General features: G+C 42.1%; 1 protein-coding gene, 1 long non-coding RNA gene and 1 pseudogene across 5 annotated transcripts in view; 2 read left to right on the top strand and 1 right to left on the bottom strand.

The window, feature by feature from the left end:
• Positions 1-19,476, top strand: part of LOC141984612 (uncharacterized) — a 21,369-nt gene extending 1,893 nt beyond the window's left edge. The window contains exons 2-3 of the long non-coding RNA XR_012638755.1: positions 13,763-13,981; positions 19,296-19,476. This is a non-coding gene — a long non-coding RNA (uncharacterized LOC141984612). The remainder of the gene's footprint in view (positions 1-13,762; positions 13,982-19,295) is intronic.
• LOC141983795 (uncharacterized) lies at positions 2,790-6,296 on the top strand (annotated as a pseudogene).
• Positions 9,814-26,401, bottom strand: RNASEH1 (ribonuclease H1). 4 transcript variants are annotated; one of them, XM_074947717.1, is made up of 9 exons: positions 26,333-26,401; positions 26,143-26,211; positions 25,748-25,869; positions 21,821-22,012; positions 20,831-20,930; positions 20,227-20,281; positions 19,216-19,300; positions 15,356-15,480; positions 9,814-11,584 (listed from the first exon to the last, which is right to left on the bottom strand). In XM_074947717.1, exons 2-9 carry the CDS (start codon positions 26,190-26,192, stop codon positions 11,498-11,500), a joined length of 816 nt encoding a protein of 271 aa, XP_074803818.1. In that variant the 5' UTR covers positions 26,193-26,211; positions 26,333-26,401; the 3' UTR covers positions 9,814-11,497. The 4 variants fall into 4 exon arrangements, with proteins under 4 accessions (XP_074803818.1, XP_074803817.1, XP_074803819.1 ...); XM_074947716.1 differs by having other exon boundaries at positions 26,143-26,214; positions 26,333-26,395; XM_074947718.1 differs by having other exon boundaries at positions 26,337-26,355.

Genomic DNA, 26,401 nt, shown 5'->3' with positions numbered 1-26,401 from the left:
CAGTGTAGACCAGGGCTTAGGGTGACACTGAGGCCCATTGATGTTCACTACTGGGTCAGCAACTCTTGTCAGGCCTCACATACTTAGTATATCTAACACTCTGTTGCCATAATCTGTATCTAAAAGTTGTCATGTAAGATATCATATACAAACTGGTAACACTTGTCCTGAAAATCATTGTGTGGTGTATGTACAATGTTATAAATATGTGCTAGAATTATGTCCTTAAAATGTGTTTGGCAAGCAATGCATAAACCCAGTCAGCCATAGACAAAGGAATCTGTATTTGTGTAAGCGGAGGAATAGTCCCGCTATTGTGGGGAACTTTCCTGGCTTCTGCATTACCCCGGTGAAGTGGGCTAGCAAAAGGATCTGAGTCCTTGCTCCCACTTCCTTTACCCAGTGGCCTCCCTGCCCTTGAGGACTCCCCTTCCACTCTTCTGTCTGGCACAGTCCTCGTAACCCCAACAAGGCTGGGCCCAGGATTCCTGCGGGGCTCGACCCCTAACCCTGCTGTGGTCACCTAGGGCAGGGGCTAGGGTGTCCCCACTCCGGGGTACTCTCTCTCCAATGGGCAGTTCTCTGACCCACTGACCATTATATATAAGTTAAAGCAAATGCAAGTTATTTAATCAAAAATTAATTTTAAAAAGAATAAGGAAAAATGGGAAAGGTTAAAGGAAACACATCAACCCGCTCTGTGGCAGGGAACATCACAAACAGTGTCTCTGGAATGTCAGGGCAGTTCACAATCTGTTCCTTGTAAGTCCCAGGCCTTCTTCTCAGGCCCTGGCTGTGCTGTAGGGATGCTGTGGGTTGGACACTTGCGCTGGTGGTGGCCACACGCTCTCAGGCTCCAAGTGGTAGGACCCTTCTTCCCAGTGTCGCCTCCGTCCTGTCGGGGATACGATCCAAGCCTGGCCTGCAGAGCCTCTTGCCTGAGGTGTCTCCCTGTGCTGGGCCCCCCTCGCTCTCTCCAGCTGCTCACCGCACCCAGCTCCGGACTGCTCCCGCCCCAGCTCCATCACTCTGTCTCAGCACTGCTGCTGCTGCTCTGCCTCCAGCTCCCTGGGCTGCTTCTTTGGCCCCTCTGGCTCTGGTTGCTACAGCTCTACTCCCAGGACAGGTCTGCTCTGCAGGCTGCTTTTGTGACTCTGTTCCCAGCACTGACCTGCTTCGTGGGCTGCTTTTCTGGTCCTTCTGGCTCTGGTTGCTGCAGCTCTCCTCCCAGGCAAGTCTGCTCTCTCTGGGCTGTGCCTCTGGCTTTGGGGCTGCAGCTCTGCTCCCAGCAGAGGGTCTGCTCTCTCTGGATCTGGCACAGCTCTGCTCCCCAGCTCTTTAGCTCGACCCCACTCTGTCTGACCCAGGCAATTTCAGCTCACATGGAGGACGGGACCTCCCTGGCCTCCTGACTCCCTGATTAGCCTGCCCACCCTGTCATTCAGGCTGACCTGGAGCATTGGCTTCTCCCCATTGTTCCTGGGGACTGTCAGTCTCAGGGTCCTGATTTCCTATAGACCCTTTCCCTTTTAGTACTGGGAGCTAGCCAACTAAAATACTCCAACTGAGTGTTAGTAAGGGGGCAACAATCCCCTTACATTTGCATGTCTGACCAGCCTGGTCATCAGGCAGAGATGATGAAGGTACACTTACATGCGTGGTAAACAAAGCCATCAGGAGAGCAAGTGGGGAAAGATGCAGCAGGGTCAATGAACTTTGGGAAGATATAAGGAGAGAGAAAAAACCATTTTGGTATCCTTAACTTGAAGGGACAAAGGAACTGATCAATTGGAGCTCTGTGGAGGCTCTGGCTTGAGAGTCTGGTCAACCCTGCTGGAAAAGAGACTTGATCAGAAACATTTTGAACAAGAGAGTCTAGTTGGTTAAATCAGGTCTTAGTCTTAGAAGCATATAGTTACTTTTGTTTGCTTGTAACTCTTTCTATCTTTATTCCTTATACTTAGTATCACTGAAACCTATGACTTTGTGATTAAAGAAACTTGTTTTTACTTTTAATATAAGCCAAGACAGTGCTGTGATTGAAATAAGTGTGTCAAACACCAGTTAAATTAATGGGTTGCTGTTTTCTGACTCTTTCACAGAAGTTAAGATCACTACTTCTTTAGTGTTCCAGGAGAGAGCTGACACTACAGGGAAGATGGTTTGGGGGACATTTGGGATGGGGGGGGGGGTATGTGTTGGGGTCACCTTGTGAGGAATAACCAAGGCTGGTGGAAGCCAGGGTGAGGCTATTGTGCTGCTGGTGCCAGGGCTTTCAGCCAGGGCTGCACAGTACAGATAAGCCCAGGGCTATAGAACAGGCAGTGACACACAATCCCTTACTGATCTGAGTTGGTGTTGCCACCTTTACTTCTGCACTGCTGCCTGCAGAGTTGGACCCTTATTCAGCAGCTGCCTCTCCGGCTGCCCAGCACTGAAGGCAGCAACACAGAAGTAAGGGTGGCAATACTGTGATCCCCCCGATATTTCCTTTTTGGTCAGGACCCCTAATTTGAGAAATGCTGGTCTCCCCTATGAAATCTGTATAGTCTACGGTAAAAGCACACAAAAGACCAGATTTCACAGGGGCAGACCAGATTTCATGGTCCATGACGCATTTTTCATGGCCGCGAATTTGGTAGGGCCCTACACATAGGGAGCCAAATTAACCTTGATTTTGTCCTTTCCTAACTTTTGAGTGCTTGACTTTGCAACTTCATTGTTCTTTTAACAGTTAGTGTCATTTCCTAGGGTTTTGAAAAAGCAAATTGAAAACAAAAAATTCCTTTATGCGGCATCATATTGACACACGATTCATCAGCATTTCTGTACATGTAAGCTTCTAAATGGGTTTAGCTCCAGCTTTGAGCAAGGCATCATTGGTGTTCCTCCAACCTCACTGTCCAAACATTTCACCCAGGGCTAGTTTACAATTTGCAGAGCCACAAAGCTGCTAGAAAGCAAGCTGTGAGACACTTGCCTCTCCATTCCCACTGCCAGAGCACAAAGATCAGGTGTTCCAGGCTCATTACCACAGTGGGGATAGGCCTATTCCTTTTGTTCTTCTGCCAGAGGGGAAAATGAAGTGGAAGGTTGCCACAAATTTGGAGCTGCTTTTGGAGGGGGAAGTCAGGAGTATTATCTCCTTTTGACCACGGGGGAGTTTGAGGGAGACTGTAAGTCTGTGTAGGACCTGAAGCTCTCATGCTTAAGTCTGGATCTACATACACAAATATGCTTAAACCTTAAATTTTTTCCCAAGTAGGTAGACTGTAGCAAAAGCCAGAGGAAATGCACATTGTTTTGATTCTTGTTTTCTTCCATTATTTTAAACCCATTTTCTCTCTTTTGTTCCTGCTCTCGTTACATATGCTGAGAATAGCATGATGGGTATCAAATTATTTTTATTTTTCTGATGTACCTAAAACTGACAAAGGGAAAGATCAAAAGTGATCAGCAGGATTTCTCTAAAGCACAGGCTCTCACCAATGCCTGGAGGCTGCATCTCTTTCAGCTCCCTGTGCTGCTGGAAATTCAGTTTATGAAATGCTTGAGCAAATCATTTCTGAGTCAGATGCTCCTCACAGTATCCTTTGGTCCCCAAGGCAAAACTGAGGGAATTTCTTCTATGCTAAGCAAGCTGGAGGGGCTGTCTGAAAAAGACAGATAGGCATAGAGAAGAAGTGCTCTAAGGTACAAGGAATGGAAGATTATTTTAAATCTTTCAGCTCAGGTTTCTTGGGAGAACGATCACCAGTTGGCATCAGGCCATCTGAGTTTTAGGTTTTGTTACATTCAGTTTAAGAAATTAAAGGAAATAATACAACAGTTTGGGGTATTTTGGGGAGGCTGGGGTTCCAGATTAAAAATCTTATTTTTGAAATTCAGTTTTTCTCTGTATTTTATGTAAAAGTTGATCATTTCTCCAACTATATTTTTTAAAGCAAACACATTCACTCCTAACTGGAACAACTTGACATGCTTCATCAGTTACATTTTCAATGTATATTCTGGATTGGTGTTTCATTCAGCAACTGCCCTAATTTTTCACCTGTAATACAGATGCTGAGAGCAAATGCGGGCTCAATGTAAGTTTTTGGACTAGAAAACAGTGTGATATAGTTAGTTGTATGTGGCAGGGCACTAACCAGAGGGAGGATATGTTTTTAAATTCTGTGCGAATAACGAGAGGGTGGATATGTTTTTAAATTCTACTGTGCAAATAACTAAAGGAGATAATGGAACTAAGCATGTGCTTTGACATTAACAGAGAATATCATCTTAATGTGACTACTTGTATTAGTAAACAAAGTAGCATGGACAGTTGTATATGGCAAAGTACACTTTTCTTTAAGTCTTTTTTGTCCTGGTATGTGCCCCATTGGGCCAAAATAGGACAAACTATACTGTTACAGGTAAGATATTCCCCAGCAAATACCACTTGTGATACAGCCTTGCAGGAAACCTTTGTACTCATTGGGAAATGTAACTAAAATAAGAGTGAATTGTGTGAAAGAGCACCAAATGTATTGAGCAAACCAGCTAAATACCAGCGGCCTGTGGTAAAATAGGGAGACAGGTAATGGTGAATGTAGCACTCCTCCAATAGCCTTATATGTCTGTGTAAAGGATGCATGGGTGCGCTAATGACTTCGAGCTTAAAGGGTCCATGGAAGAAATGAGGGCCTGAGGAGCTTATTGAAGAATTCTCAATAATTCCTGCCCTTCCCTGTAATGTTTCAAAAATAGGACCCTCTGTGGTAAAGCGTGATCATGTACAAGAATTGCTAACTGGGCCAGTTCGGTCATTAAAAATGGACAAATAAGTTGGAGGCTGCAACATTCAGGATGCAAGGCTTGTTGAAACCTTCAAACTCATCCTTATCAGAACTGAGAATGGGTGAATGGTTAATATGTTTTGCCAGAATGCAAAAAGATAAATGAACAAGATGACCAATTAGTTGTGAAGGCTCTTGGTGGTAAACAGCGTAATGTTTCTTTGGCCTTAAGCTGCATGCAAGCCAGGGTACAAAATGTTGTCATAAATCTTAGAGATGGCACAAATGGAATTTTACCTGTAGAAATTTGGAAAATCATATGGGATGCTGCCACACAAAAGGAGCGATAGTTACAAGCCCGGTGGAGATCAGTAAATTTTACTTATAATATTAACATCAATCGTTGCCTATGTATTGGCAATAGCAGAAGCTACCGTTGAAAAGGTGTATCCCATTGTAGTCCTACATATTAACTGAAAGGGTTCTGTACTTTATCCAATGGACCACAGAGCAGGGGTCAGCAACCTTTCAGAAGTGGTGTGCTGAGTCTTCATTTATTCACTCTAATTTAAGATTTCGTGTGCCCGTAATACATTTTAACGTTTTTAGAAGGTCTCTTTCTATAAGTCTATAATATATAACTAAACTATTGTTGTATGTAAAGTAAATAAGGTTTTTAAAATGTTTAAGAAGCTTCATTTAAATTAAAATGCAGAGCCCGCCGAACCGGTGGCCAGGACCGAGGCAGTGTGAGTGCCACTGAAAATCAGCTCGCGTGCCGCCTTTGGCACGCATGCCATAGGTTGCCTACCCCTGCCATAGAGGGTATGGGCTGTATGGGACAATGATAAATGGCAGTCAGTAGATTTAGAAGCCTGTGTTGTAGATCAAGGATTCGGATTTATATGAGAAGACTCTGCTTTTAAGATCAGCAATGCATGTTTTAATACTAATGAAGGAGTGTGCCATTTGAAGTACATCGTGAAGAGACTGATAAGAATACAGTGGTGTACATAGGAAAAGGATGTGTGTTTTAGAACTATTTATAAATATGTGATAATTAATGGAATGTATAATCAAGCTATATATAATTATTCCAATGTTTCTAATGTCATAAAAATTGAAGGTTGTGATTTTATGTTTACATCACCAGTGTTTACAAGTCAGTTGTTAATTGAAAATTTCACCATGTATCGAAGTTCACACCTCACGTCAATTGGTATGAATTTGTCATTAATAGCAGAACTTCTAGAACATCAGAATTTACATTGTTAACAAAGGCTAAAGAGACTGCAAAGAAAATTTTAGTTACTGTACACCATAATGGTGAAAACATAAAACAAATACTAGAGAAAGTAAAAAAGGTTAGAGAACATCAGTGGTGGGAAACACTGGGGATGGTTCCCTACTGCAACTAAGATGTTTGATGTCTTTTTACATCCAATTATAATATTATTACAAATTGTAATTCTAGTTATGTTAATATGTATATATTGTTGGATAAGGCAGGTAAAGTGACAATTCGAGTGGACAAACTAAGAATATCACATCACATGTCGCCTCATCGTGTAGCTGGAGCAGAACTGGATTGGGATATGAGAGTTGCCACCAAGAACTATTATGCTCCACTGATGGCTGCAACGTGCTAGGTGTTGAGGAGGTGGAAGCTTGCCCCATACCACTTTAATTGAAATCAATTGGCTGTCAAGGAGGGAATTGTTGTAAATTAAAAGGGGGTTAGCCTGACTCTAAATGGTCCAGAATTACACCTTACAGAAGCTCATGGTAAGACTGGTTAGAACTAGTTAAAGAGAAGGGGGCAAGAACGTAGCAAGCAAGAGAGAGAAGGTTCCAGAGAATATAGGAAAAGTGCACAAACAGTGTGGTTGATAAGACAACACAACAGAGTATAAAAGACAGACTGTGAGGAGAAGTTTGGCACTCTGTGGGACTTCTGAGACTCTCACAGGCTACCATCAAGATCCATTGACGCAGACTCCGAGGACTCATTCTGGTGCTTGGCCAGCTCTGTTGTGGGACTTTGCTGCTAGGACTGCATAAGCTAGAGTGCTGTTAATGGTTAATAGTTGCTTAATTAGGCATTCAATAAACTTTACTTAATCAGAGAGTGGAATGCTCTTGTCTAATTACTGGTGTGCCCCAATTCATCCACAAAATTCAGTCAGCAGTTGTGGAATCCCTCACTGGAGGTTTTAAAGAACAGGTGGGCCGGGGATGGTCTATGTTTACTTGGTCCTGCCTCAGTGCAAGGAAATGGACTAGATGACCTCTCAAGGTCCCTTGCAGTTCTACATTTCTATGTACAGTTCTACAATCCTGGCCCTATCACAGATTCACCTTGTACATCCTCTCCCCTCCCCCCCAATCAGGTTACTTAACATCTCTGCTTCAGCTTCCCCATCTGTGTACTAAGGAAGATAATGCTTGCAGGGATGGAGTGAGAATTCATGTCTATAAAGTGCTTTGAAATCTTGGATGAAAGCTGCTGTCAAACTGTAAGTGTACTACTGCCATCTGTTCAATGAAATCAAGAGCCTCCTATCTGCGTCTCCTTGGCCATTTAGTGATACCAGAGATTCTTTTAGCTCCTGTGCCAGAGGCCTGTGGGTCTGGAGTAGGACGAGAGGTCTATTTACACTGTTGCTGTGAAATTCTAAATGGCTATGATGTGCAGCCTGCAGTGTTCAAAATTGGAGCCTGCATATACTGCAGGTATAATACACAAAATCCCCTCTAGCAACTCTCCAACATCACAAATTAATCACTGGGGAGGGAAGGTTGATGAGGTAGTATCTTTTATTGGACCAACTTCTGGTGGTGAGAGGGGCAAACTTTTGAGCCACAGAGCTCTTCTTCAGGTCTGGGAAAGGTAGTCTGTGGGTCAGCTAAATGCAAGGTGGAACAGATTGTTTAGCATAAGCAGTTAATGTATATTCTAAGGGGCCACTCAAAGTAGAGTGGCCCATTAACACCTCTACAGTCCCACTATAGATTGGCGTTTGATAGATGAAGAAAAAAAAGGCAGAAATACTGTAAAAGAGATGCTTAGAAGCATTTGTGCTTGCTGTACACAGCATAAATGTAGAGTGCTGATTCCTCAGAAAGGCCTTCTCCCCTCCCATATAATTACATAAACCTATGCTAAAGCAGTGTCAAGAATGCAAAGTCAAGAAATCCCAGAATTAAGGTTGTTCCATCTTTATTTGGTCCCCTTTTGAGTACATATTACAGTGACTACACTTACATGATTGCATTGTTTTTGCCACAGTATCCCTGCCACATAGCGGTCACTCTATAGGTGGCTGTTCAATATTTCCATTAGTTCTATTCATTGCTCAGTGTGCGGCTTTGGCTTTATTTACAGCCCACCATCTAAATCCTAGGCCTACTACAAAATTGTTTATTCATGGGCTTTTCTGTGGCTTAAGTGACTTGCCCAGCATTATATAAAAATTTTGAAGCAGAGGGAGAGAGAGAATCCAACCAAATTTCCAGGATGGCATTCGATTGGATAGAATTTCCTGGATGGGGGACATATGGAAAAATTAGGAACTGGTCATTTAATTAAAAACAGCCAATGCCTACACACAAGGGAACCAAGGTAAGGTTACACAGGCAACCTTAATTCTCGGATTTCCCAATTTTTGAGTGCTTACATTGCAGGCATAATATTCTTTTAACTTGGAACTAAGGAAGCATAAAAAGTTTATTAAACCAGTAAAATTAAGGGTTGAATGTAATTAGAGGCTTTTATAAATGCTCCCTGACAAAGTTAAGCTGGAATTAAACCTCCAATACACAAGGCTGCATTTTCACCCAAAGTGACTATTAGAATAGGATTCTTATATGAATTTAAATGGACTTGAGGTTTTTTTTTTGAGCTGGCAATCATGGTAAGGCCTGGGCTTCAACAGCTAAACTGTCTGTTGAACCATGAACACTAGCAGAAGTTCTGCAGGCCACATACAACCCTGCAATACATCTCTGAAGCCAACATTACCCTCAAGTGACCCCTGTATAAATCCATTTAGAGGTACTGCAGTTGCACAGGTATGAAGCTATAATCAGGCCTGCTGAACCTCAGCCAGTGATAATGATTTGTAATGCAGGAAAAGTCCAGTTTACCTATCAAAGCCTACAGTGAGGTAAGAAATTTTCTCACTTTGAAAGTAAATGTTTAATGTATCAGCAAGACACCACGTAGGGAACTCTACAGCTGAGTTTAATAAAGGCCTTGACTAGAGTGGAGATTTGCTCCTTTATAGCCATCCATGTAGTTTAAATGGTATAATCCCTAAGCATAGGAAGGCAAAGCCATTCTGAGCAGTGGAGCTTATCCTGGTTTCAAGTGGAACAAGTGCCAAAATGAGTATCTTTGCCCATCTACACAAGAAATGACTGGTTCAGCTTATACCAATGATTGGATTTGGGGCAAAACGCCAATCTAGACACAGCCCATGTCATTTGAAAATAATTTTTCATATTGTATAATTCTAAGAATGTAGGATTTTAAAGAAATTGATATTTTAAAGAACAAAATTTTAGTAAGTATAGAAATGCTAGCATAGAGGTGGTGGAGTTCAGACGGGAAAAGGATCAAAGTGACAGCAATACAACAGAAAGGGTGTAGCTATAGAGGATCCCCTGCTATTGCGAGGGAAAAGACAAAAAGGTGAATTAAGCAGCATGTCTCAAGGTTGACGAGGAATGACTGATGCTGAGGAAAGGTGGCAATGGTCAGAACCCGCCAAGTGAACGACCAAGTTGATGGCTAAGTGTCAATCCACTACTGAATGTCGGAAAGAAGGGGAAAAGCTTTAGTGTCAGAGCATTGAACAAACCTAAACAGCATCGAATAATATAGGGGAAACAGAGGGGAGAGTCAGGAAGCTAGGATGGGATGGAGGATTCCACCAAGGTGGGGAAGAAGGGAAGAGTCAGACTGTACTTTGAGGGGGGGGAGAAGGAAGAGGCATGGGAAGGGGCTAGAAACAGGAGCCAAATGTATCTTAGAGGGTAAGATATATGGGCCAAAAAAAAAAAAAAAAAAAAAAAGCCGATATAGAAGAATGACCATGAAAACAGAGTAAGGTAGAGAGCAATGTATAGAGATTGTGAGCAGTCAAGTATGTTTGGAACGGGACCGAAAGAAAGGAAATCAATTAGAATGAGGTCAGCAGAATCAGATGATAGGTAAAGAGAGAAAAGAATAGAAATGAGGCAGGAATGGGGTTAACAGTGGAGCAAGAGAGGGGGTAAGCATGTCAGGACAAAGAGCACAAAAAGAGCAGAATGTGTTAAATTGTTGTTCATGGGGAAAGAAGAATGGGACAGACATAGGGGAGAGGGAAACAGAACAAAAATTATAAAGGTTTAAGAAGGGGAAAAAACAGCAAAATAACTTGAAAAGCAGGGTAGTGCTAGAGAAGCAGGGGGCAGAAAAAACAGTGGCAACACAAATGTGGCACAGGAACAGATTTGCAAAAGCAGGCATCAAGTAGTATGTCACATGATATGGTTATATGTAGAGAAGACTCTGCATGAAAGTCACCAGAATGTACATGGATTTGAGTGTGAAACAAATCACTCTCAGTGAACAGGTGTAAGACAATGTAACAGTCAACATGGCAGTTTTCAGTATGAAGTCACTCAGGAGCCCATCTTGTGATGGCAAGAGCTGACTAGGGGCCAGTTCAAGGTTGCTTCAGGAAGAAGCTGGAAGCATAGTCTACAGGGGACTTGAAATTCAAGTGGCTGGAAAAGGAAGTCTGTCTAATACTTCCCTGCAGCCTGCTTTGTTGATTGTTACGTCTGCAAGTGTGGATGAACAAATACTTTACAGCAGCTTATATGGATACTATTTAGGGATGTACAAGGTTAACCAGTAAGCATTAGGCTTACCATTATCTGGGCCTTAACCGTTTATCCTGGTGACTGGCTGGCCATGTTGGGCGCCTGGAGTGGGCCCCCGGGAGCTCAGCCCCTGCCTGCCTGAGCAACCTAGGTTAATGGTTAACCGGTTAAATGATAAATTTTGATCATTTAACCAGTTAACTTTAACCAATATTTACATCCCTAATACTCTTACGAGCTAACACACAAACAAACACTTATTAGCATTTGAGGAGGTGCAGTGGGGGAAGTTACGTTTTATAGGATTATACAGTTCAAATAATTGCCATTGCACTGTGGTATTTTCTACACTATTTGCTTAAAAACATTGACAAACTTCTCAAGTTTAAATTTATTTCAATACTCTTGGTAAAGGGAAAACGCTTATCATTCAGATTGCAACATATTTCCCTTCATAAACTTTTTGAAACAATTATACTTCGTAAAACCTAAAGTTTTATCTCAGTTATGGAACATCTAAAAAAATTAACAGGTACTGTGGCAAATGGAACTAAAAACACTGGACACCTTACTTTTACCAATATTTGAATGTTCAGTAAACCTCTACCAACAAAGCAGCGATTAACCAAGTAACCTGAACACTAAAAAAGTAGGTGTGTTTATACAGGACAGCATATATTTAAAATTTTTAAACCAGAAATAAGGTAAGGATAGTTATAACAAAGTTTAAATTAACTTATTTTGAACAATTCCAACAGGAAGTTTTCAAACTGAAAAGAGTATGTCTTATGGCTTAAACAGTCTTTAGTTAGCAAGAACGAAGTTTCCTAGTTCTTGATAGCATGCTAGGAGTTGTGTTTTCCAGCTCCTTCTCTTGCAAGTCTATCAGCCACTTCATTTCCTATAAAGCCAGCATGACCGGGAACATGCATCTGTTGAGAGATAAGTCTACAGTTATTTGACTCAACACTATCAAGATTCAAATAGTCAAGAGAGACCACACCAAATACACGAGATCTGATCACCTGGTCTGTCTTTATTAATCCCAAGTATCACAGCACCTTTCTAGAGCATTAAGTGATTTCTTCTGCATATAGCAGGGCTTCTCACAGCTAGGATTCTTTTAACTGGTTCCTATCTCAGAGACAGAGCCTCATTTATTAAAATGTAGGTAAGCTTCGATAAGTTCCAAGTTCATGAAATGCAGCACTGTCTGGTTTCAGGACACTCCTCTTATTGTGGTGATTTGTTTTGTTAAAATCTGAACAGTTCCACCAATTCTATTCCCAATGCAGCACTACTGGAGAGGGAGTGTAGAGGGGAAGCCTATAAAGCCAGGACTCCCTCCCTGAAGTGCCAGAATACAGTGCTCCAGCCACTGTCAGATGGATTTTCTGCTGTATTTGGAGGTTTGTTTTGTTTAGAGCTAGGGGGAAGTTACATACAAGACAACAGCTTTAAATTTTAGTTCAGTAAAGTTGTTTGCTTAACTGCAACCTGGAGATTATATTTCTACTAGTGAGACAAGGTGGGGGAAGACAATATCTAGTTAGCCTTTGACATCTGAACAGAATACATCAGTGAAGTACAATAAGGGAAGGAACTTCCTCTAGGAAAATCCCCCAAGAGAAGTATAAAGTTTCCACTTATGCCCACTGTATTGTTTTGTAGGGATTACTTAATGGTACATTTCCTTGGATTCTATTTCACTAGCCATAAAGGCAATGGTGCAGAGATTTGTTTCCAAGTTAGGTATCTTTGGAAGGTTACAGGCAAATTTAGAATAATTAGAAACGTGGCTATGGGGACAATATGTTCTTCTCAATGCTGTATTTATTTCTACTAGAAGAGTTAAAGGTTACAGACTCAATTTAAAATACTATCACTACTCAGCAAAAAGCTACTGTATCCTGCTTCTACGTTTGAGATAGAGTTCTCACCAAATTGAGAGCCAACATGGGTATTCTAAGGATTGCCATATTCATGCTTCTAATATTATTGGAAAAGCTTTGAATATGCCATAGAAAATCTGAGTTAGACAGTTTGTTTTGCACCCTGCTGGCAACTGACCAGTTCTGCTAAAGTAAAAAGTTTACTGTGTCAACTTACATACCCCTGAAGACTAATTTAAGAATTCTTATCTTAAATTTTTGACCTTCAGCCCTAACCATCCTCTGTTAGTTTTTCAGTATTCTAGTTTAGATCTGAGCTTTGCTCCTTTTTCCTGGAAATACCCTAGAGATTTAACAGTGTGGGGCTTTTCTTGGTGGGCAATATATGAGCAAATGTTTAAGTATATTGTTTGATAGGATCTAGTAGATCCTTTTGTGTATTTCTTAAATTACTTGGTAACAGAATCTTGCTGATTATTTTGGATGGAGCTAATAATTTTCCTGGTACTTATGTGGATTCATGGTAGCTTTACGTTTATTAAAATTCCTTATGATGCTCTTATCTGTGAAAATGTATAAAATATTTTTAGAGGCAAAAGTACATAAAAGTTAGTTGCGCTTATTCAGTCACACTTAACACCAAATTACTCACCAGGGTGCATAAAAATCAATTTAAAAAAAAAAAAAACTATCTAAAGATAGTTTTAATTAAGATACACTATAGCTCAAAGATCTCTTCATGGAATAAGGATTATAAATTCTAATTCTATAGAATGAGACAATATATTCATGTAATGTTTAAGAAAAGTTTTGTAAAGGAGTTCCAATAGTTCATGGATTAGTGACCCAATCTTATGGGGTTCCAGGGGCTTCTGTACAGATTTAGGTTAATCTTTCTATTTACCCAATAAGAAAAGGAGTACTTGTAGCACCTTAGAGACTAACCAATTTATTTGAGCATAAGCAAAGGTGTGTACACAGAGTCAATCCCTTACCTCTCTCTAAAAGTGCAAAGTTTCAAAAAGTTCAATGAATAAAAGATTGTTGGGGGCGGAATAGAACTGGACAAGGAGAAGTCTGGAGATAAAATGTGAGACCAGAGGGACAGGCAACAGAAACAAAAGTGAACCTGTTTGCGCAGCATATTTCAGAAGTCTTGAGGTCTTTCTGAGTGTAGCCTTCATTGATTTGAAATCTACCATACCATTCTCTCACTAGAAAGAAAAACCTATAATGGCAGCAGGCCGTAAAAGAGACCCAGTTTGGGAATATTTTAATGAAGTTCCTCTACCTGTGGTTAAGACAGACGTGTGCAAAATGCAAACAAAGAAATGCAAGGCCTGGTTGCCCGAATGAAACAACATCATGAGAAGTGTTCCTTCTCAGGAGGAAGCTGCATTGAAGATGATGAAAGGAACATGCAGGATTTTTAGGCTGGTAAACTTTTTTATTTCATACTTCTTTCCTAAGGACTGTCTGTCTTCCTTCTGGACTTTTCTTGAATTCTCATGTTTGAGCAAAAAATATAGTTGTTACTCTATGCTACCACCATTTCTGATGCCGTTGTGATAAAAAATAAATGGCCTATTTCAGCTAATCTTCCTCTTACAATTTCACCTTTAAAGTAGTACCGAGTGTCAGTGAATGCAATGAATAATACTAAATGAGCAGTATGGTAATAATTAAATAACTGCACTGACTTATTTTGTTTAGGAGAATCCATCCTCAACCTACAGGATTCTGAAGACTATCCACCTTCAAGGTCATCATCATTTTCTATAGTTTCAGAGTTATCTGCCAATGATAGCGTTTCAGTCACATCATGTATGTCATATAGCCACAATATATAACCTGTGGCAAAAAGGAAAAAAAAAATCTCCATCATCCAAAAACAACCAGAGATAAATTTGTGATAAGAACCAGCAGATTACAAAAATACAAAAAAAAAAAAAAGGTAACTGATGAAAAAATTGCCTGGTTTGTTTATGCACCAAACTCTCTGTATGATTGAGAACCCACACTTCATTAACATGGTTCAGTCATTAAGACCAGGATACAGTCCACCCAAGAGAGCAGATGTCACAGGCAAACTGCTGGATAAAGTACATGAAAGAGAAATTGAGCAGTGTGCAAAAGGTCTAGAGCCAGGGTGGGCAAACTTTTTGGCCCGAGGGCCACATCTGGGTACGGAAATTGTATGGCGGGCCATGAATGCTCACAAAATTGGGGGTTGGGGTGGGATGGGATGAGGGCTCCGGCTAGGGGTATAGGAGGGTGCTCCAGGCTGGGACTGAGGGATCTGGAGGGAGGGAGGGGGATCAGGGCTGGGGAAGGGGGTCGGAGTGCAGGAGGGGGTCAGAGGTGCAGTCTCCAGGCAGTGCTTACCTCAAGCAGCTCCTAGAAGCAGCGGTTATGTCTCCACTCCAGCTTCTATGCAGAGGCATGGCTACGTGACTCTGTACACTGCCCTGACCCTGCCGCTCCCATGGGCTACAGTTCCCGGCCAATGGGAGCTGTGCAGGCACCGTGCGGAGCCCCTTTGCTGCCCCTACACATAGGCGCTGGAGGGGGGACATGCCACTGCTTCTGGAAGCCGTGCGAAGTGGATCAAGCCTCCAACCCCACTCCTGGGCTGGAGCGGGTCAAGCCCCGGACCCTGCTCCCTGGTGGGAACTCGAGGGCTGGATTAAAATGTCTGGAGGGCTGGATGCGGCTCCCGGGCTGTAGTTTGCCCACCCTGGTCTAGAGGGTAAAATTGTTAACCTGAATCTGGATGGGTGAACTTAAAATCAAATCCACCCTGTTACTCACCCATTGAATTTCCATTCCCTCTGAAAGCTCATCAAGTCTTTCAAAGTCTTCTTTATTTATTACATCTTTTCCTGTGCTTGTTCTCCAGCCATTACTTTTCCAGTTGTCTACCCAACTTGTTATACCTATGGAAAAACATTAACGTTTTATTGGAAGATTGTAACTTGTAATTGGAAACTGTAACTAACTGGATATATTTTTAAAATTCAGCAGGAATGTAAATAACTTGTGGCTACTGCATAGGAAGACTACCCATGACCATGCCTTTAAAAGGAAGTTATTTAGGAAGTTTTAACAGTTTTACAAATCCTTGCCATATAAGTATCAGGACCAAACACTAGTCACTTCAACAGCAACAGGGTATTTATTCTTTTTAGTAGAAGTCAGGGACAGGTCTCGGGCTTCCATTAATTATTGCTTATTGTCCGCGACCTGTCCATGACTTTTACTAAAAAATACCAATGACTAAGACTAAGATTTTGTTATGATCTCCGTAACATGCTTTGTAGTTGCTCTAGAGCTACTGTTCTTCCTGTTATCTCTACAGACTATGGGCATGGTCCCACCCCAATGACTTTAGTGCTGCAAGACCATACTGCTATCAGTTACTAACTTTTGCCACAACTGCATTAAAGACACAGGTGACAATCTGTGAAATATGCTGATTTCATTCTCTAATACAGTTTTTCAGAATGACTGTCTTTCTAGCATCTTTCCTTACACCTATGCTTCCCCATTGACTGGTATTGATGCTCACCGTTTGTGAGCATAATAGATGAGTTTAGATTCACTTAAGTGCAAGTTTTCCAGGCGAACTGCAATAAATTGAAGTTGAGGGTCTGTTTGCCAATGGAGCTAACATTGTGCAGCTCTAACTAGAGCTTCACTAGCTTATTTTATTTGAAGGTCAAAAGAGGAGCACGTGGTGGGAATGCACAACCACCTAAAAAAGAAGTCATAAAGCAGAACACATTCAGAACAACATGAAGGGTTACATTAACCTAAAAGTCACTGAGAAAAAGTAACAATATTTTAATTAAGAGTTAGAAAGTCCTCGACTGACTGATAATTAATACATTCTTTGACCAGTAGTAAATTTGTCCAAGACAGGAGCACCCTTCATTAAACAAGTCTACTAGTGAAATAGTTACCAGAATAGAGTTGGCCACTTTATGCCTGGCAGTATGAACAAACTGAGCTGTTACTTCTCATTCTGCTAAGGACTCTTTGCAGGAAGCCAGACCAAAAGCTCCCATAACCAGTCCCATCTCCATATTTGTATCAACTGGAAAAGGAACTGCTCAGTAGGAATGGTTAAGAGATGACTGCCCCCTGGTGGGGCAACTGAAGACAAGGAAACAGATTACTTAATGGATCTATTGTTCCTCTTTCCCACCCACTCTGCTCCGCCCCATCTTCTGCCTCCTTGCTGGGTTTAATTCCCTGGTCCACTGAGCCCTTGCTTAGCAACTCCTCCACTTCCTGGGGCCAATGCTCCACTCTTTCTCCCACATAGAAGCAGGAGCTACCGAAGTCTGAGACAGTGAGAAATCAGGACAGCTCCTGCATCTCTTCTTCCACCCAAGCATCCCCCTTTTCCTGTCCAGTAGCTCCTTGGCCTCTTCAGGGTGTGGGCATCACCCCTTAGAGGAGGCATCAGATTACTTCCAGCTCATTTGCCCTCTGAGCTGCTGGCTCATGCTTTGGGGGAAAAAACAGAAAGATGAAAGTTCTCACCACCACCCCCCATGCAAAAATCATATGAAGTCATTCTTCTGCCCAAGAGCCTCTCATATTTTGGGAAAGTATAGATAAAAACCAATTACACAAAGAATCTCACTCAATTATCTGATCAACAAGGAAGCCTGACTTGATACTGCTCCCAAATCATTAAGTACATACATTTAAGTGCTTTCAAGACAAAGTTTGTATCAACTCATCCCAAAAGCCAAGAGTCAACATTCACATTTTACAATGGGAAAAACTGAGGCATACAAATTGACTTGCCAAAGACAGTGATTGTTAGTTTATTAGATCTCAGGAGTTCCCATCAAGAGCTTGTGCTCAGACAACAACAAAAATTAAAAAGGACTCTGGGATGGTGTGGATTGCACCCTCAGCAAGTTCGCAGATGACACTAAACTGGGAGGAGGTAGATATGCTGGAGGATAGGGATAGGATACAGAGGGACCTAGACAAATTAGAGGATTGGGCCAAAAGAAATCAGATGAGGTTCAACAAGGACAAGTGCAGAGTCCTGCACTTAGGACGGAAGAATCCAATGCACCGCTACAGACTAGGGACTGAATGGCTAGGCAGCAGTTCTGCAGAAAAGGACCTAGGGTTTACAGTGATTGAGAAGCTGGATATGAGTCAACAGTGTGCCCTTGTTGCCAAGAAGGCCAATGGCATTTTGGGATGTATAAGTAGGGGCATTGCCAGCAGATCGAGGGACGTGATCGTTCCCCTCTATTCGACATTGGTGAGGCCTCATCTGGAGTACTGTGTCCAGTTTTGGGCCCCACACTACAAGAAGGATGTGGAAAAATTGGAAAGAGTCCAGCGGAGGGCAACAAAAATGATTAGGGGACTGGAACACATGACTTATGAGGAGAGGCTGAGGGAACTGGGGATGTTTAGTCTACGGAAGAGAAGAATGAGGGGGGATTTGATAGCTGCTTTCAACTACCTGAAAGGGGGTTCCAAAGAGGATGGCTCTAGACTGTTCTCAGTGGTAGCAGATGACAGAACAAGGAGTAATGGTCTCAAGTTGCAGTGGGGGAGATTTAGGTTGGATATTAAGAAAAACTTTTTCACCAGGAGGATGGTGAAACACTGGAATGCGTTACCTAGGGAGGTGGTGGAATCTCCTTCCTTAGGAGTTTTTAAGGTCAGGCTTGACAAAGCCCTGGCTGGGATGATTTAGTTGGGGATCGGTCCTGCTTTGAGCAGGGGGTTGGACTAGATGACCTCCTGAGGTCCCTTCCAACCCTGATATTCTATGATCTAGTCTGTTAGAAGTGATCAGAAAAGAACAAGATGCAATTGTGCCTTTTACTTCTTTATGATACATAAGATCTAAAATGTTTTTTCTCCATCTGCTTTCATGTTAGAAATTCAGGATATGCCTATACTCTGAAATTATAAATCACAAAACTGAAAGATGAGTAACTGAGGGGAAAAAGAGGTTAGGTCTATTAGGGAACACATTAACACCACTGCCTACTACTTATAGGAGGTCTTGTAAAAAAATTCAACATCCTAACCCCTAAGGTGAAACCTCACAATATACACTGGGAGACACCATCCTCCAGCAGTCCTCCATTTAAACCAGGGAAGGATAGACTCGAACAACTTTTATAGAGGTAAAAACAAGCAGAACAATCTTGAAGTGCTTCAGGTTCTGTTTTTGTATCAAAGCAAAAAAAAAAAAGAACAGCCATTTTCCTACTACTACTTGCTGGCCACTTTTCAGATATACAGCCTACATTTATAGGTTTGGTATTAAAATGAATACACCGTTTTGTATATTGCACCCTTTGCTTCTGACAGAAGATCTTTTATTATAGATGTTCAGTATCTGATACTTTAAAATATTTCTTACATCAGTTGCTAAACTAAATATCCTGTCTATTCCAGAGTTTGATACAAAAACAGTGGATATGATTTTGGCAAGCTATGGAGAATGTTCTTTTCCCTGCTATTACTGGGAACTGAAATGAGTTATGCAGAATCCCTTCACACACACACACACACACCCCTCAAACAAACAGTTTTACAGAAACAGATTTGTAGGGCTTATACAGTGCAGGTACATGTTCTACATTCAATACACAGCAGAGCTGAAATCGTTAACTTACCATTTATAGTGAACTTGCTATCAGTGTAAATAACCAGTTTCTTGATGTTTTGACTCTTTGCTTGCTCTATTGCTTTGCAGGCTGCCTAAAGGATGTGTTTCAATCATAATTCAGAAGATTGTGAACAAAAAAATACATACAGAAGAAATACAACTAGAGAATTTAGTGTGAAGACAGACACAAATTGCAGGAACTAGAAGTCTGTCAGAGACAAGATACAATGTGCCTCAGTGGAAGACAGAGAAGCCAATTATGGAATAACTAGTCCATAGAAGAAACTTCTTAATCCTGCCAGCTAATGATTGGCTCACCCCTTCAACCATAAGGGTTTATATCCTGGCTATTTTCCTCTAATAGAACTGTGGATGTTCTGATTATCCACATAAATGTCTAATGCTGTTTTGAATCCTAAGGTCTTGACATCAGTGATATTTTGTTGTTTAGAAGGTTAGTGATGCATTGTGTTAAAAAGTATTTCCTTGTATCATTTCTGAATGTCCTTTCAATTTCATTGGATTTTCCTTTTCTTTCCAATAGGAGCACCATTTTATCTTCATTACACTAGGTATTGTTCTGTAGACCTCCACCATGCCCACTGTTGTTCACTTCATATCTAAAACTGAACAGTCCTAATGTTATCCTTCATAGGAAAGTCTTGACATCATTTGTCTCTGAACTCCTCTCTACTTCTGAGCTATCTTCCTTGAGACAGGATGAACAGAACTAAATACAAAAAATATTTGAGGTAGAAACCCCAGAAACAGAGAACAAGCCAATGGGAATTCCAGAAAGCAACTCTGCCAACTCCTATGCAGAAATACTGTTAGCAGAATCAGCAGCTTCCTTTTTGACTTGTATCATTGCTAAATCCCTCACAGCAGAGCCCTACTAAAACTAAATTGAATGTGTGAAAATATCTAGGAGCTTCTGCAGCTAATTAAGTTGTGTGGCATCATAGTGCTCAATTCTTTTCCCACAAGTATAAAACAATTTTAAAACTCCAAAACTTACATGTATTTCAGCTCTTTGGTTGGTCTGCCGTCCAGGAAGCCTATCACTAGTATTTCTGTTTAAAAGCAACACAAAATAAATTAATGGTTCACACTACTGCAGAAGTGTATAGCCACAGATTAGGGGCATAACTAAAACCTCCCCTTCAGGGGCACTAAAGTTTTTAAGTGGCAAACAATCTGAAATTTGGGCATGCTTGGCCCTGTTCCTACTGCAGGTTGAGAACAAATCAGTCAATTTAATTATATGTAAACTTATGAAACCACTTAATGAGAGCCTAAATTAAACCTTCCCCAAGATATTAGCCTGGACAAATGCAAGGTGAGTCTTGTTATATTTTGCCTATGTTTCTAACCTCTACAGGCACCTTTATTTCTGCATTCAGTGATGGCTGTCATTCAATATTCCAATCTAATAACTGAGTTTACTCTTTCTAGCTCATTATTTATCTAATTTGGTGAAAGTCTCAGTCAAGTAACTGTGTTTTGCATTCTGAAGTCGCTGAATTTAAAGGCCATACAATTAAAGTGTTAAATTACACAAGACCAATATTAGCAAGTTTTTGTACAGCAAGTGATTTAATTATGATCTCAAAATTACTTACAAAGGGTGACCTGGTCCCCAATAGACTCCTACTCCAGCACGTGCCTTACGACGCCCATTACTTGAGCAGCAGCCATCTGTATAAACAACTACAGAGTCACCTGCAAGAGATGGATACATGCAACCTATTGAAAATTGTTTTGTGACTTTTTAGATTATTCAAAAGCATAAGCCTCTTTGAAATACACAAAATTGTTAACATATTTATATTTCCTCCAATAATGCTCTAGCAACTTCTACACATAGAAGTTGTATATATCATTTTGCACAGGTGCAGAATCTTTAAAATAATTTTAGCCCCCCCCTTTTCACAAGAACTTAAATTTTTGCCAACCCTGAAGAAGATTCTTGTGTGGAAGAGCTTCATGCCCCCAACTCCAGGTCCCATCCAATTTTTCTAAGATGGCCATCAGCCACAATGAAAAGTTAAAATACATGTTTAAATGTGTTCACGCAAGTGTATTTACTCAGGGTTCTGACATGGTTCTGTATCAGTTAAAACATTATTTCATCCTGTCTACAGTGGCCAAATCAACCTATGTAATAATGGCTAGTGTTATATACTCAAACTATGCTTGACCATAAGATTACTTAAATTTATTATTGCTCTGAAGGCACTCTAAACATTCCTATTAGAAAGCCAGAATTGTAATGCTTGCATTCAGATACCCCGTTCTCCCATGCAAAACAATAAAAGGTTCTTCAATGCCCTACCTGGATCACCCATTAGGGAAGACTAGGGGCTAGAAGAGATAACATTCCAGGCATACCGTAAAATGTTAGACCTACACTGTTAAACCAAGCAGCAAGAGTTGAGGGCTTCTCACAGAAAAAACATGCCAAAGCTTCTTCACACTAGAGAATTTCAACTTGAACCAGGTTTTGGCTGTTAGCGAGAGAAGTAACTTTAGGGAGTTGTTAAATACTCTGTTTAAAATACTTTACATTCATTCACTGTACTTCAATAAATTGTAGTCCCAAAAAGGCTTACCCATATATGAGAATTTATCTTTGCTCACTGAAGGTGCCGAGTATGTCTCGTATTTTACATGTTTTTTGTTAGGTTCTTCCTCAGAAGACTGCTCATATGGTCTCTTGCATGTGCTGTAACTTGGGCTTGCTGTTTCCAGTTCATTCCAGTAGCTGTCACTCTTTTGTGTTGAACTAGATATACCACTAGTACCTTAGAAAAAATTATACACAAATAAAAAAAAGTTATAATATGCATGCCTAATTGTAGTAGTATTAGAAGTTATTTGTTGAACTAGGGAAAACATTATGGCAGAAGTACCAAGTTAAATTTCACACCATCCCTTTAATCCCGAACAATTTCTTTTTTTTAAAAGAACACAAATAAACGTAGAAGTCATCATTAACGCTATGTTAAATTTCAGCTATCAGGACATGCAGACATTAAGGTTCATAAATTAACGCAGCCATGTTGCACACATGTAGTATTTTCTATATTGTGTATAGCGGAGCATAGCTTCATGTTTTAATGTTAGAAATTTGCTTTTGTGTTTCCTGGATATTTTTATCCGTGGCAATATTTTTAAACAGGAGTAAATATATTAAAATAAAATTGATAATTAGAAATGAAAAATCTAGTAGTAGCATAAGGAATTTAACTTTAGAAGAGGAGTTCAATACTAAGACTAAAAAGAAAAAAGAAAAGGAGTACTTGTGGCACCTTAGAGACTAACCAGTTTATTTGAGCATGAGCTTTCGTGAGCTACAGCTCACTTCATCGGATGCATAGCATATCGTGGAAACTGCAGAAGACATTATATACACACAGAGACCATGAAACAAAACTTCCTCCCACCCCGCCGGTGGGGTGGGAGGAAGTTTTGTTTCATGGTCTCTGTGTGTATATAATGTCTTCTGCAGTTTCCACGATATGCTATGCATCCGATGAAGTGAGCTGTAGCTCACGAAAGCTCATGCTCAAATAAACTGGTTAGTCTCTAAGGTGCCACAAGTACTCCTTTTCTTTTTTCTTTTTACGAATACAGACTAACACGGCTGTTACTCTGAAACCTGAATACTAAGACTGAGCATTAAAGTTGCACAAAAAACAACAATACCTCACATAACTAATCCAAAGCCATCTTTGATTTTTCCTTATCCCTTATCCTGTATGTTTTACTAGATACTGAGGATAGATGAGCTCAGAGCAGATTTTTAGAAGCACTCAGCATTGCCTTAACTCTACCACCATTAAAAGCCAGTGCTGGGCCCTTTTGAAAATGCCACCCTGTGACAGAGTGCTAGGCAACAGCAGATGAACTACCACTCTGGTCACTGTATCTCCAATTAGCTGCCAGGAAATAAAACTGATTATGACAGTTGTGACTAATGGACAGATTGGGGATGGGCTGCAGAGCTATAAGGCTAATAAACTCATTAGCTCAGAAGGTAGATAAAACACGGGGGAGAGAAACAGTGTCTCAGAGTTAGTCCCAAGAGAGATTTCCCACTTTTCCTGTCCTTGACCTAGGGGGTTAAAGATGATATGCTGTTGTAAATAAGATGCTGCAAAGGTGAGGGGGAACACCATAAATAAACCACATATTGTGTTTACAATCAGAGAGTCTCCAAGTGCTCTCTGTATACAGTGGAAAAGCAGAGGGCATGCCTTGTTAAACACCCCTTCAACTATAACATTAGGGAAAATTTTATGGAAATATTTTAGTTAACTTCATGATAAAAGAAGTTCGTCTGACAGTAATTCATCAGTCCCTCTGTGCAACAGCAACTGATTTACATTCAGTTATAACAGTGGTCCCCAAACTTTGTCACACCCCTCCCTTACCAGTAATGGAATCTACCTGTGCCGCCCCCGCCCCCCCCCATAGCCACATTCAGAAGCTGGACCAGTGCTGGGTGGCACTCCTTCCCCGTCCCCCCTGGATGGCAGGCTCAGGCCCCACTATGCCCCCCTGAACTTTCCTCCATGCCCCCCTAGGGAGGCACACCCCACAGTTTGAGGACCTCTTGAGTTATAGGATGCAAAATATAATATATACCACACAACATGGTATAGTTTTCAGAGATGCTGAGCAGGGAGGAAGTTGTGAGGGTGCCTGCATCTCAGAAAAATCAGACTATTATATCCTACTTTTACCTGCTGTTGCTTTGGAAGCAACATCCATTAGTTCTGGAATGGCCTTCCAACTGTGGTAAGGACAAGAAACCTAGCTTGGTTTTTAAGATGAAGCTTTGGTGTGCCGAGACCACCGCTTCTCATGGCGACCTATATTATCTCATTGTTTACTTGTACTCCCCATCTACCGGTATGCATCTGTCTCTTGTCAGATACTAAAAGTATGTCCACAGTACTGAAGCTCAACTACAATGCTGCAGCTGTGCCACTGTAGTGCCATAGCATAGGTGCTTCCTACATGAGATCCCATCAACATAGCTAATCCACTTCTCAGAGATGGTACCTAGGACAATGGAAGAATTCTGCAGCTGACCTAGATCTACACAGGGGGTTAAATCGACCTAAGTACATGACTCAAGGTGTGAAATTTTTCACAACCCTCAGGGATGTAGCTAGGTCAATCCAATTTTTAAGTGCAGACCAGGCCTTAGGCTTTGTCTACACTACACTTTTGTTGGTTAGAGTTGTGAAAAAAAAACCAATATACCCTGGATGGTCATAAATTTCACTGACAAAAGTGCTAGTGCGGGCAGCTCTTGACAACATAGCTAACGCTGCTCATTGGAGGTGGTTTAATTATGCTGGCAGGAGAGCTCTCTTCTGCCAGCAAAGAGCAGATACACAGGAGACCTTACAGCAGTACAGCACAGTTGCCAACTTTCATGCAATAAATAAGCACCCCAACTTTCACAATAAGACAAAAAACAAGCTAATCCCATTTCAAAACAAGGCCCAAACAAGCCACTCCCTTAAGAATCCCAACACTCTATGTGACTAGATCCCCCCAGCATGCAGGCTGCACTTCAACAAAAAAACTTCAAAAAACAGACTCCAAGGAGAGACTGCTGAATTGGAATTAATTTGCAAACTGGATACAATTAACTTAGGCTTGAATAGAGACTGGGAGTGGATGGGTCATTACACAAAGTAAACTATTTCCCCATGTTTATTTCCCCCTCTACCTCCCACTGTTCCTCAGACATTCTTGTCAACTGCTGGAAATGGCCCACCTTGATCATCACTACAAAAGGGTGTCTCCCGCCTGCCCCCCCCCCCCCGACCCCACGCTCTCCTGCTGGTAATAGCTCACCTTAAGTGATCACTCTCCTTACAGTGTGTATGGTAACATCCATTGTTTCATGTTCTCTGTGCATATAAATCTCCCCATTGTATTTTTTACTGAATGCATCCGATGAAGTGAGCTGTAGCTCATGAAAGCTTATGCTCAAATAAATTTGTTAGTCTAAGGTGCCACAAGTCCTCCTTTTCTTTTTGCGAATACAGACTAACACGGCTGCTACTCTGAAACCTGTGCACCCCTGACCCTCGCTCCCTCCCTTGCCCCTGCTTGCCTGGAGCAGATTTAAAAAAGAGCAACAAGCTACAGCAAGGAACATGCCAAACAAACAAGCTAAAAACTAGCCAACGAGCAATTCACAAGCCAATTAGGCCAAAAACAAGCCCAATTTGTGTTGTTTTTTTTTTTTTGGCAGGTTTGGCATGTCTGCAGTACAGCTGTGCTGCTGTAAGGTTCGTAGTGGAGACCTAGCCTTAGAGCCTAAGTTGCTTGGAGCAAGAGCTGTCGCCATCGCAATACAGATAATTCTAACAGGAAATACACATGGAGGCATGTGATGGGGTTGCCAGCAGGGCACCGGACTGGATACCCCCGGCCGTCCTGCCAAACCTATGTTCCTGTACAGACGCTGCCCCCTGGCAGGGAAGGGTGGACGAGGCTCGCTGCGGCACTACCTGCTGAATAGGATGAGGACTGCCGCGCCTCGCTGCCCACAAAGGACAAAGCCTCTGCCTCGCTGGCAAACTTCTTGAAGCTGGCGGCCGGGTACCTGTTCACCTGCTCTCGGCACTCCTCCCTGCAACACAGCAGCGACAGGCGGGCCGTCAGCAGGAGCCGGGCGGCCACAGGGATGGGACAGGACCCCGCGGGCTCCTCCTCCTCCTCCCCCGGGCCGACGCGCAAGCCTGGGCTCCCTGGCCGCGCAGGCGACACGGCGCCCCGACCTGAGGGGCTGAAGGAGCCCGCCGGGCAAGGCCTAGTAGGGGAGGGGGATCCAGCCTTGCCCCGTACGGGGAGGAGGCCCCAGCTGGTATGGGAGTGGGGACCACCCGGAAGCAGCCACCCTCACCAGCTCTGATAGACTCCGATCCTCCTGCCTCTGCGCACCGCGTAGAACATGCTGCTCCCGTCGCCGCCGCTGCTGGGGAGAAAACAAGGGTGAATAAGCGCCGCGAGCAGTCGCCGCAACATGGCGGCAGTACCGCCGCCCGGCTCGCCCCTACCGGCCCTCAGCCTCGAACCCGCTGCCGCCCACCAACCTGCCTCCCACACAGATGCTTTGCCCTGCAGCGGCCCAGCTCGCCACCGCCTACTGCGCAGGCGCAAAG

The sequence above is a fragment of the Natator depressus genome, chromosome 3, assembly GCF_965152275.1.
Source record: "Natator depressus isolate rNatDep1 chromosome 3, rNatDep2.hap1, whole genome shotgun sequence".
In the NCBI taxonomy this organism is placed as follows: Eukaryota; Metazoa; Chordata; order Testudines; family Cheloniidae; genus Natator; species Natator depressus.
Note: the sequence above shows the minus strand (reverse complement) of the source record. Positions and strands in the feature narration are given on the sequence as shown.

What these genes read in the sequence shown, in the direction of transcription:
- RNASEH1 (XM_074947715.1), bottom strand. Translation starts at nt 26,264, where the DNA reads ATGTTGCGGCGACTGCTCGCGGCGCTTATTCACCCTTGTTTTCTCCCC. An exon ending in ATCGGAGTCTATCAGAGCTG is followed by an intron (nt 25,870 to 26,142) that starts GTGAGGGTGGCT and finishes GCTGTGTTGCAG; the next exon opens with GGAGGAGTGCCGAGAGCAGG. An exon ending in AGGGAATGGAAATTCAATGG is followed by an intron (nt 11,585 to 15,355) that starts GTGAGTAACAGG and finishes ATCTCTCAACAG; the next exon opens with ATGCATGTTCCCGGTCATGC.